Here is a 12042-nt window from a genome sequence, read left to right as displayed (position 1 = left end):
CACACACACAACAGAAAACAAGGTAATGTAGCTTTAAGCTGGGCCTCAGCCTAAGGAGACATCAGAGTTTAGAAGCCCATTTCTTTCATAGAAGATAAGGTCATGTGAAGACTGCTATGTGCAACCTGAGAAGTTACAAAGGCTAAGAGAGGGGAAATTAGCAAAACAGGCAGATGCTTCTTGTGCTCTTTCCTTTTATAAACTACAAGTGGGTTCATTTAATACATGAGAACCCAAATAATGTTTTAACATCTTCTGCATTATACTTCTAAATGACAAAGTAAGAGTGAAATGTACATGATGTACATTTGTTACCAATTATGTCTGCGCTATGAAAGATGTAATGGTTTGTCTGTAGTCACTGTTGTTTTCTTATAACACAATATGGAATCAAGTATAGCAGAATAATTTCTTTTTTTTTTTTTTAATTTTTTTTATTTATTTATGATAGTCACAGAGAGAGAGAGAGAGAGGCAGAGACACAGGCAGAGGGAGAAGCAGGCTCCATGCTCCGGGAGCCCGACGTGGGATTCGATCCCTGGTCTCCAGGATCGCGCCCTGGGCCAAAGGCAGGCGCCAAACCGCTGCGCCACCCAGGGATCCCAGCAGAATAATTTCTATAAAAAAAACCTACATTATCTGATTGAGATATTTATCACTTACCAAGAACTTGGTTTCTACATACCGATTAGACAGAGATAATTTCTCACACAAATAAGGAAGTGTCTGCTTCCTCCCATACAATTCACAGCCCAGGAATTTTTTTTTACTGGAGTTCGATTTGCCAACATATAGCATAACACCCAGTGCTCATCCCGTCAAGTGCCCCCTCAGTGCCCGTCACCCAGTCACCCCGTCAGCCCGCCTACCTCCCCTTCCACTACCCCTTGTTCGTTTCCCAGAGTTAGGTGTCTCTCATGTTCTGTCACCCTCTCTGATATTTTCACTCATTTTCTCTCCTTTCCCTTTTATTCCCTTTCGATGTCAGAAAGCCAATTCAGAAGCACAATTATAAAGCACAGGAGTATTTTTTTTTTCTTTTTTTCACAGGAGTTTTTTTTTTTTTTTTTTTTTTTTTTATTTATGATAGTCACACACAGAGAGAGAGAGAGAGAGGCAGAGACACAGGCAGAGAGGCTCCATGCACCGGGAACCCGATGTGGGATTCGATCCCGGGTCTCCGGGATCGCGCCCTGGGCCAAAGGCAGGCGCCAAACCGCTGCGCCACCCAGGGATCCCTTCACAGGAGTTTTTAAAGCAAAAGTTCACACTTTTCACCGCAGGCATCACGCTAAACACTACGTGCATTCCTCATTAACCAGCACCACCGTTACCCCCATCTTAGTGGGCTTTGAGAAAGAAGCCCTCGTCATGACAACGAGGTGGCCAGCCTGGGGCTAACAACACTCAAGTTTCCCTGATCTCGAATCTCATTCTCTGGAAATCAAATTATCTAACATTATTTTGATGTATACAAACCCCCTTCAGGAACGAATACGCCCACTGCTCACTGCGGCTGTTAGCCTTTGTATTTCCAGAATCACAGGAGTTAATGACTTGCCTTCCTATTCAGGTCTCTTAGGCTCTTGTGTCGTCTTATTATCTTAAATAAGTCCCTGATTATCCCTCCTTATTTTTGCAGCCCTCCAATTACTGCATCCGTTATGCTTTTCTTCATGTAACATCACTGGCAATGAACCGAAAAAATAGGTGCCTTCTTCAAGCAGCTGAAAAGCACAAATATAATAAAGGTATGGAGTTTTTAATTCATCAGCCACAGCATGAATGTTTCCTACATGTGTCTTAAGTCAATTATGTGACAGAAGATTTTGAAAATCCGGGGCCCAGGGCACTCAGTTCCTACCTGTGTGACACAGCACTGGCAATCAGCCGCATTCCGCGGTTCTATTAAGGGATTCTAACTTAGACCTGTTCCCTATGGCACAGTCGTTGATGCTTTGCACCAATTCGCCAGACGCTATCAGACGAACAAGCTAAAGGCTCTGTCCCCGGAAGTTCCCCGTCACCAGGGGCCGCTGACACTTGTTCCCTCAGAGAAACCTCCCCCATTCTGGGCGAGGTCACCGCTCCAGCGACCCCTGCCTGCAACCAATGGCTGCCCCCACCACAGGTTAAGCGCCAAGGAAGTTTCCACGAGAGGCCCGACCGCACACCTTCGGGGCAGCACAGAGCCACCAGGGTCGCGGAACGGAACCAGCGCTCCGCCGCCCCGCCGCCGCCGCCCCTGAACGCAGAAACGCCCTCCCCCGAGCCTCCCTAGGACTGGCGGCGGCCGAAACCCCTCAGGGCCCGCCCCGCCCCGCCCCACCCGCGCTCGGAACACAACGTTCACGGTGCTCGCCGTCGCTGCACGAGGGAGAAAGGGCGAGAGAAATCTGAGGTTCCGCCGGGCTAGGAGCCAGGGCGCCGCAGAACCGCGGCCGATGAACCCTCACCGTGACGCCATCACCACGCGAGGGCCGGGAAGCCGGAGCCACCACCGCGCACACGCACTCACGCACAGGGACCCTCGCCAGCCGCTCGCTGGCCCGTGACTGGCTGGTGCCGGGTGTGGGCGGGACGAGGAGAAGCCGGCAGCGTGCGTCGCTCCAGTCAATCCCGGACCCGCCCCACCCACCGCGCACACGCACGCACCCCCCGGGACCCCCGCCAGCCACTCGCTGGCCTGTGATTGGCTGGTGCCGGGTGTGGGCGGGACGAGGAGAAGCCGGCTGCACTGCGGGCGTGGGTGAGAGCCAGAAGCCGGTTGGAGTGTGGGCCGAGCGCCGTCTTTGGTGAGTGAAGCGTGAGGGAGCCTTGGGAGCCGAGGACGCCCGACGGTGAGGCGGGAAGAAGTGCGGCCGCGCTTGGTTGGGCCGAGAGGGCCTTGGGAGTGGTGGGGGCCGCGGGACTGGGAGGAGGGGAGCGATGCCCGAGTTGAAGGGGGGCGAGGTGGGCTTGGCGGTCTCGGCCCGACCTCGAGGATGAGGGAAAGTTGCCGGATGGGGGGGGGGGGGGGGGGGGGGCGGTCCAGAGACCAGGCCTAACGGCCTGTCGGCTGAGGGGATGAAGCAAAGGCTCGTGGATGAGTCGTGGCCGAGGAGAGGGAAGACCCGCGGAGGGGGTTGGGGCCGACCTCGGGCAGCAGGTCGCGCGGCAAGTACCGGGAGCCCCGGAGCAGGGAGCCTCCCGGAGAGCGGGCCCGCGCGGTGGGTGAGGAAGGATGGGCGGGGGGGGGGCCGAGCGCTCCGGCGGTGGAGTCCCGACAAGGTCACAGGAGCAGAGAGGGCAAGAGGCTCGAAAGGCTGAGGGCGGAAACCGCACGGCCTTGTAACTTCCCCACGACCCCGTGGTTCCTCCCACCCTGGTCGACCCCCTCCTACCCTGGGAAGGTAAGAAGGCCTCGGGCCCTGTATAGGGCAACCGTGACGGGATTTACATTTCTTCCTGAAAGCTAGACCCGCCGGTGAGGGTTAGAAAGCAAAGCGCGGGTCTAGAATTTGGGAGCAGCTGAAATAATTTCGACAGTGCTACTCGCTTTTCACGCTCATCACGAGTGTGGGCAGCAGCTAGTTCCGGCTCGGGGGTCATCGCCACCTCACGACTCAGGCTTCCAGAAGTACCCAGGCGCTTTCGAGTTTAACCGGTTTGGATTGAAAAGTCCAGACAATTGAAGTGGCACCAGGCCCCAGCATGACACATGTATTTGAATACTCTGTATCGGGGAATCTCTTAACTTCCTTGTGTCCCAGAGTCAGTTGAAGGGGGCTTTTTAAATAAAATACAGATTCCTCGGGCCCTGCCCGAGACCCTCTGAATCGGAATCTCCAGACTGAGGCCTTTTAGTCCTTTTAAACCAGCTGACAGGTAACTGATGGAAAATCAAAGCTTGAAGCCCTTGTTCCTGTGACCAAAATGACAGGGTGTGAAGATCCTTCAGTCAGTCTGTTACAGCACCTCAAGCTGGGCAGCTCATCTTCGCTGATGTCATTTCTAGGTTCCCATGCGTTTGGAAAGGTCTGCAGTGGTATCTTACTAAGTTTAGAGAATAATTAGTATTTTCAAACTGGCTTTGAATATCACCCGGTCGTTGGTGCCCCTTTTTGTACCTGTTCAACTTTTTGACAGAGATCTGGGTCAATTGCTATGGGTGGATGAGAAAATTAAAGGAAAATCTGGAAGTGGTGCTAGTGAAAAAAGATCTATTCAAAGCACAGTTGAAATTGGTGGATGAGTTAAGTCACTGGAGAAGAAAGTTTCATTTAATTTTAGGAATGATTTGCATCTTTTTTTTACAATTCGAAGAAAAAAAATGCAGAAAAAAATTCCTGTTAAGGAATAGATTTTAATATTTCTCAGATCAAATATTTTACCAGCATTATAAGATTGATGCTTGGCAATATATTGTCAAAAGAACTCTGGACTGTTTGGGGAGATCTGAGTTCTTTTTTTTTTTTTTTAATTTTTATTTATTTATGATAGTCACAGAGAGAGAGAGGCACAGAGACACAGGCAGAGGGAGAAGCAGGCTCCATGCACCGGGAGCCCGATGTGGGATTCGATCCCGGGTCTCCAGGATCACGCCCTGGGCCAAAGGCAGGCGCCAAACCGCTGCGCCACCCAGGGATCCCGAGATCTGAGTTCTAATCCTCCCCTCTCCGGTTGAGCAGTTCATATAACCCTTCAAAACCCTTTTTCCATCTGTAAAATTAGGCTGTTGGCATGGATTAATCATCTGGGTTGTTACTCTCAAATTATATGATTCATAGTTATTGATCCTGTTACTTTAAAAGTTAGCCATTTTCAACTGGTCTGGCTGTAAATCATAAATACTTGGGAAACTTTCAGCTGGTAATTAGAGAATTACCAAATCTTACGTGCTAGGAGTGTTAGGAATATATGGTATATTAGAATTCATGAGATGGTATAAAAATAAAACTTGAAGTCTAGTGTAATCTATGGTGTATGTTGGACTTTTTATATTCCTCTTTATTAATTTTATCTTCAAATGTGCTATAAGATGGTCTCAATCAGAGACAGGTTATCATTAATCACTGAAAGCAAATAATGACCACATGGTTTCCCCACACCCTTATTCTTACTCTGATCAGAAAACCAGATCAAATATCCTACCCGTACAAACTTCAGTCTGTATCATAGGTGAGGAATGGAGATGAGTGGATTTTCTTTTATATATAGGAGAGAGACTGCCATCCCCACCTTCCTGCAGGAGGGAGGGAAAAAAATTCTGTTGACCTGTTGAACAGTTATACTGATCCAGATAATTCCCAAATAACTTCTTAGTTTAAGAATAATTAAGCAAAGGAAGAAAGAATGCATATATCTACAAAAGGTGCTAGTTTTTAAAAGTGGATTATGTTATATAATAGTTTTGTCTCTTGTGGTTGCAAGGAACCAAGACCTGCTCAAGTTATCATTTCTTCCTTTATGAATTAGAATTAAATAAGCACTTAGGGACATCTAGTTTGGCATTTTTCTTACTGAACACTTAAACTCTACAAATGTGCATACTTGTTACTGTTTTCACTAAATCTTACTAAATGAATTAACTGAGAATAATTTTAATTGTTGAAATATATTATTTTTAAATTTATTCAAATATTCTGTGGTATGCTTACTACATGCAAAGCATCATGGCAGGTAGTGGAGATAGATACAAGCAGGGCAGGTATAGCCTGCTTGCTTCAAGGATTCTAGCAAGAGAAACAGTTAAGCAAGTTTTATAAGAGTTTTTTTTTTTTTTAGGGAAAGCATGGGATCCTATAGGACTGCATAGTCAAAGCAATGATCATAAACTTAGAAAGTCCAGGGAGACTTCGAGTGGAAGTCAGTTAAGGTAAGAACCTGAAAAATGGGAGGAGTTAGCTAGGAAAAAGAATATCTGAAGGAGATGAAGAAAAGGGAGCAACAGTGTTAGGCAGAGAAATCAGATTGTGCAGAGGCACTGGAGTATAGAGAACCTTTTTTTAGAACTTTATTATTATTATTTTTTAAGATTTTATTTATTTATTCATGACAGACACAGAGAGAGGCAGAGAGAGAAGCAGGCTCCATGCAGGAGCTTGATGTGGGACTCTATCCCAGGTCTCCAGGACCACACCCTGGGCCGAAGGCTGAGCCACCCGGGGATCCCCCATTTTTAAGAAATTTAATATGATTTGATTGTGGGGTTCATTGGCAAGAAAGGTGGAAGGAGGAGTTGTTATAAATTGTTATGACCTTCGGAAACTAATGGTTAGTTTTGAAAGCAACAAATAAGCATACACTAGCCTAAAATATAATGTTTAATCTCTCCATCTAGTCCAATCTCTTCTTTCTTGAGGGCCAGTCTTAAATATTTCTTTGTGAAAGTTCCCAAACGTACTTTAGCTAAAAGAACCACACTCTGAATTCAGTTCCTCATTCTCTGTTATGCTCTTGCAAGTAATCATACTCTATCCTGTCCCTTTAAAAAAATATATCTAATGTTTAACATCACATTAATTATTTCAGTGGTTTTTTTGTTCTAACTCCTCACATACATAGTGTTTTAAACCTAGAACTTGCTAACCCTTATATATGATAAAAGCTCAGCAAGTAGGGCTTTAGTCAGTTAGCAGGTATCAGTACTAAAAAAGAGAGGGGATCCCTGGGTGGCTCAGTGGTTTGGCGCCTGCCTTTGGCCCAGGGCGCGATCCTGGAGTCCCGGGATCGAGTCCCGCGTCGGGCTCCCGGCATGGAGCCTGCTTCTCCCTCCTCCTGTGTCTCTGCCTCTCTCTCTATGTCTATCATAAATAATAAATAAATAAATATTTTTTAAAAAAAGAGAAAGGCTAGTTCTAGTTAGAGTTTCCTCTTACTTTAAAAAAAAAAAAAAAAAAAAGAGTTTCCTCTTACTTTAGATGTGTGATGCTGTACAACTCCCCTGGTATAAGGTTTCCTTTTCAGATCAGTGGTATTCTTCCCAATAGGGATGGGGGCTTGGAAGGATGATTTCACTTTTCAGACTAAGCACTATGCCTCCCTTAAAGTTGGATTTTCTTTGAGGGTCCTACCTCTACTTAAAACCCTGGAATAGCAAAGTGTTGAATGAGAGTTTTTATTGAAGGGAGTATGATTCATGATGTACATGAAAAACCCAGAAGTGAAGGTAGGATGTTATGTGGGTAGTGGGATGGGCAGTTGACTTTTGAGTTTATTGTAACTGACACTAATCAGACTTGTATACTTAACATACTATGCTTGACTCCCTTTTATCTGTGGGTAACGTTTACAGGCAGTTTAAATCAGCTCAGTGAAGAAGGAAGTATATACATATTTATTGTGACCAAGGTTGAAACTGAATTTGTCTTCTCGTTATTATGAGACACCTATTAAATAGCTTCCTATGTAAAAGGAGAATGGAGCCTTTTTTGGTCTCTGTGGTCATGGAAATGAATCTTTTTTTTTTTTTTTCCGGCCCCCTTATCCATATAATGATCAGGCTAATATCTTGCCTTTTTTTGGTACTGCTTAAAGGAGTAATATAAAAGAAGGTAGAGAATTTCAAGAGGGAGGCCCAGGGAATACAGGGTATGTAAAGGAAAGGAGAGCTGAAATTTAGGAGGTATTCATTCATTGAGAAGACCCTTAGGGTCGTTTTCTTTTCTTTTCTTTTCTTTTCTTTTCTTTTCTTTTCTTTTCTTTTCTTTTCTTTTCTTTTCTTTTCTTTTTTTTTCTTTTCTTTTCTTTCTTTTTCTTTCTTTCTTTTCTTTCTTTTCTTTCTTTCTTTTTCTTCTTTCTTTCTTTTTCTCCTTTCTTTCTTTCTTTCTTTCTTTCTTCTTTCTTTCTTTCTTTCTTTCTTTCTTTCTTTCTTTCTTTCTTTCTTCTTTCTCTGCAGTGATGTTAAAAATAGTAACCCTAAGTAAAAAAAATTAAAAGGCTATATTATGTTCAATTGAATATAAATTATACTTAAAAAGAGGCGTTTCTAGCAATAGTATTTAATATAAAAGCTTTGTCCTTAAAAGAAGTAAATAATGAGGGCAGCCCCGGTGGCGCAGCAGTTTGGCGCCACCTGCAGCCTGGGGTGTGATCCTGGAGACCCGGGATCGAGTCCCACATCAGGCTCCCTGCATGGAGCCTGCTTCTCTCTCTGTCTGTGTCTCTGCCTCTCTCTCTGTGTCTATGAATAAATAAAATCTTTAAAAAAAAGAGAGAGAGAAGAAGTAAATAATGAACTCAGTAGAAGTTTTGGTTGTTTAGAAAGGCTATAATCTTTTCCCCAAAACAACCACCATTAATAATAGAGATTAGTGTAATAGGTTAGGCACCATATCAGAGGTGAGAATGGAAGCCAGATGCCATGTTGGAGTCAGTCTCAGTTGTAACCAATAAAAACTACACTTAGAGGCATTTAGGATATTCAGCATGGTTTGAAGAGACAGTAAGGAATATTTATTGGTTTGGTTTGAGTGAAGATGTTAAGTTGAATTTAGGGTGAAAATAGCCAGAAAATCAATGGTTACTATTTTAATTGACAAAAGTTATTTCAATTAAAAAAAAAAAAAACTTTCCCTGTTATCAGTGATGTGGTGTTAAAAAGGAATTGATTGGGGTTCCCCCAGTAGCTCACTCTATTAAGCATATGACTCTTGATGTCAGCTCAGATCTTGATCTCAGGATTGTGAGTTCAAGCCCCACACTGGGGTCCATGCTGGGTGTGAAGCCTACTTAAACATAAACAAATAGGAATTGGTTGTATGGGATAAACATCAAAACAATAGGGATAAATACAACTCTTCCTAAAGGTAGCTGAGCGTTAAAAATACATTTAGTTTCTAAAAAATTCTTTTTAAACTTCAAGGATAACCTACCAGATTTTTATGTGGAAACCAGAATGTTTTAATTACATCCAGCTGGGCAGCCCAGGTGGCTCAGCGGTTTAGCGCCGCCTTCAGCCCCTCAGGGTGTGATCCTGGAGACCCAGGATCAAGTCCCACATCAGGCTCCCTGCATGGAGTCTGCTTCTCCCTCTGCCTGTGTCTCTGCCTCTCTCTCTCTCTCTCCTCTCTGTGTATTTAAATAAATAATAAAAAATCTAAAAAAAAATAATTACATCCAGCTATTTAGTGTTCTAGATGTTTCTAACAGCAGAACCTCCTGGAAATTCTCTTTCAGGAGGATTCTTCAGTCACAATGTCAACTGGCACAGATGTTTCTCTTTCTTCATATGATGAAGATCAGGGATCTAAACTTATCCGAAAAGCTAGAGAGGCACCATTTGTTCCCATCGGTAAGTTTGACTTTAATATTCTAATGAGTCTGTTGTAAGTTTTAATACAGGGGAAGTGTGGTCAACTTGTTCATCAGCTGCATCCTGAAAGCATTTGTTTCATTGTCTTCATATATTCTTGAAATATCTGAGATTGGCTAGATATACCTCTTTTTACAAATTTCTGTGTGCAGCCTTCTTTTATTGACTCTTATTTCATTAAATGTGTGTGATCTCAACTACCCTCAGTCTCAATGATTTGCTAGAAGGACTCAAAAGACTCAAAAAAAGCTTACACTCACAGGGTTTATTACAGTCTGTGCTATATTAACTGATTCCCTTCAGGGAAGGAAGTAGGACTTAGAGGAAGCATTCCTTTGGCACTCTTAAAGCACCTACAGGCCCCACAGCCCACATTTTGAAGATGATCTTAACGTTCCGAATCTGCTACTGTTTGCTGCCGATTATGGTTTTTTGGTTTTGAGGGAGAAAACTAAAGACTCAATTTGTATGTTAGTTGATTAATAGTCTTATAAAACATCCTCATAAAAATAGTAGAAAGTACATTGATTGTAAAGTCATTTTGGTTCTCCGACCCCATGCATATGACATATGTGACGATTTGTTTTACAGGAATGGCGGGGTTTGCAGCAATCGTCGCATATGGATTATATAAATTAAAGAGCAGGGGAAATACTAAAATGTCTGTTCACCTGATCCACATGCGTGTGGCAGCCCAAGGCTTTGTTGTGGGAGCAATGACTCTTGGTAGGTTTTTGCAGGAAACTTTCAAGTTTGTAATTCCCATTAATAGATTTCTTTGTAAATAAAACAAAGTAGATTCTTTTAGCTGACTTTGAAGTAGTTTGTAATGTCACATATTTATTCTCACATAAAAATTGCATTAATAAAATAGTTCAAATAGTGACATAGTTTTAGTCTGTGATACATCCTACTAGTTTTAAAGAAAGAAAAGGCAATTCTGTTCATTACAGAGTTTATAATTTCACTGGAGTCCAGTTATGTAAATAGGGTTGGTAGTAAGATTCATTATCTGGGAGACATATGGTTGGTTGCTGTTTTACTGAATTTTTGAAAGTGGGAGAGTTTGGGTTTTAAAGAACCCAAAGGGGTGGGACAGGGAGAGAGGGAGAGAGAATCTTAAGCAGCCTCCATGCTCAGTGTGGAGCCCAACATGGGGCTTGATCTCACAGCCCTGAGATCATGACAGCCAAAATCAAGAGTCAGATGTTTAACCAACTGAGCTATGCAGGCACCCCTGAAAAGATTTTTTTAATGTAGGTATTACATTCTTTTATTGGCTTTATATTTCGTTGCTGTGTGATATCAAATAATACCAAATAAAGTCAAGAGTGACTCCTTTTAAAGTCGTAATGTAAGTACTGATTGTTCTTTAAAACAAATATTTCAGTAGTCTGAACTAGTCATACTAGCCTTGAGCTAGTTAGGAACCCATATAAAAAGAATTTCAGAAACTTGAATAGTTTAAGAAGGCAAGAATAAGCAGCCTTGGGTCATCTTCACCTTGTAAATATTGCGTGTTAGTAAGATGCTACTTTTAACTGTCTTATGAACTGTTTTTAATCTCCTTAATATTGTGGGAAATATTTAAATGCTTAACTAATATTTCTTTTTCCTTTAGGTATGGGCTATTCCATGTATAAGGAATTCTGGGCAAAGCCTAAACCTTAGAAGAAGAGAAGCTGTCTCGGTTTTGTTGGTGGTGCTTGCTTTTTAGTTAGGTATCTCATAGTGAGTTTTTGTTTATGTTGAAAATAAATCATTTGAATGGGTCAGACAATAATATGGTAATTTAAATATTGGCTTTTTTTCTTGCAGGTTTGATTTGCCTGGTAACCAAATTACTTGTGACCAATAACTAGCTAGGTCATTCACGGGAGTCAAATTAGCACAAAAGAAACATGTCACTTTTAAATGTAGTGATAAAATATGCTCCTTCTTAAACTCTTCTGTTAAAATTAGTTGTAAAGAGGACAGTTTGCCAATTCTGAAGTACTCCCAATTGCTGCAGAATATCACATGCTTTTGATGTCATATAGGAATCCTATTTAACTTTTTTCTGCCTGTTTTGCAGACTGAGTACTTCAGTTTTTAGGGCTCTTAATCCTTTCAGAACAGTGCAAAGAATATAAGCTTCCCCACAACTGAAATATGTGTATTTAAACCAAACCCAAAAAGCCGATAACAGCTGCTTAGAAGTAGTATTTATTTCAGAATCATACTTGTAAACATGAGAATAACTTAACTGTGGATCCCAGTTTAGCTTTTTTTGTAATTGCAGTTATATTTATGCTGCTGTTTGTATTAGAATTTTTAAATGTCATCTTGAAATAGAAATGTGTATTTTAAGTACTAATGCAAAGGTAAATGAAAATACTTTTTAAATGTTTGAAGTTTGTTTATTTTCTCTGTAAGAATCATAAATGTTAACAAATTACCTATATTTGAAGTGATTAATGATTTATCAGCAAGGTGGTTCGGTCAGACATTTATACACAAACTTTGGCGTACTCCAGAATGCTTTATTATACGTGAAATTTTCTCGTCTAACCTGAATTTACATTCCATGGTGATAACATGGTAAATGTAGTGTTAGTAAAGTAAGTGAACACATCAATTGCCTTGTATTTATTTCAGTTTGGAAAAAATAAATCATTCCTCAAAGTGTAACACAAGGATTAAGTTCCAAGAAAAGAGAGAATGTTTTGTATTTTTAGTAGGAATGACGGTGAAAGAATATTTATCAA

At 42.1% G+C, this 12042-nt stretch overlaps 1 protein-coding gene across 5 annotated transcripts; it reads left to right on the top strand.

Annotated features, from left to right (window-relative positions):
- Positions 1–2644: 2644 nt before the first annotated feature.
- LOC119878191 (HIG1 domain family member 1A, mitochondrial) lies at positions 2645–11078 on the top strand. Of its 5 annotated transcripts, none has more exons than XM_038588907.1 (5): positions 2727–2840; positions 5767–5857; positions 9160–9274; positions 9887–10021; positions 10917–11078. In XM_038588907.1, exons 3-5 carry the CDS (start codon positions 9178–9180, stop codon positions 10964–10966), a joined length of 282 nt encoding a protein of 93 aa, XP_038444835.1. In that variant the 5' UTR covers positions 2727–2840; positions 5767–5857; positions 9160–9177; the 3' UTR covers positions 10967–11078. The 5 variants fall into 5 exon arrangements, with proteins under 5 accessions (XP_038444832.1, XP_038444833.1, XP_038444835.1 ...); XM_038588906.1 differs by having other exon boundaries at positions 2743–2795; XM_038588904.1 differs by lacking the exon at positions 5767–5857 and having other exon boundaries at positions 2645–2795.
- The last annotated feature ends 964 nt before the right edge of the window (positions 11079–12042 follow it).

Source organism: Canis lupus, unplaced genomic scaffold (genome assembly GCF_011100685.1).
Source record: "Canis lupus familiaris isolate Mischka breed German Shepherd unplaced genomic scaffold, alternate assembly UU_Cfam_GSD_1.0 chrUn_S1173H1346, whole genome shotgun sequence".
In the NCBI taxonomy this organism is placed as follows: domain Eukaryota; kingdom Metazoa; phylum Chordata; class Mammalia; order Carnivora; family Canidae; genus Canis; species Canis lupus.
This window is presented reverse-complemented; position numbering and strand designations above follow the sequence as displayed.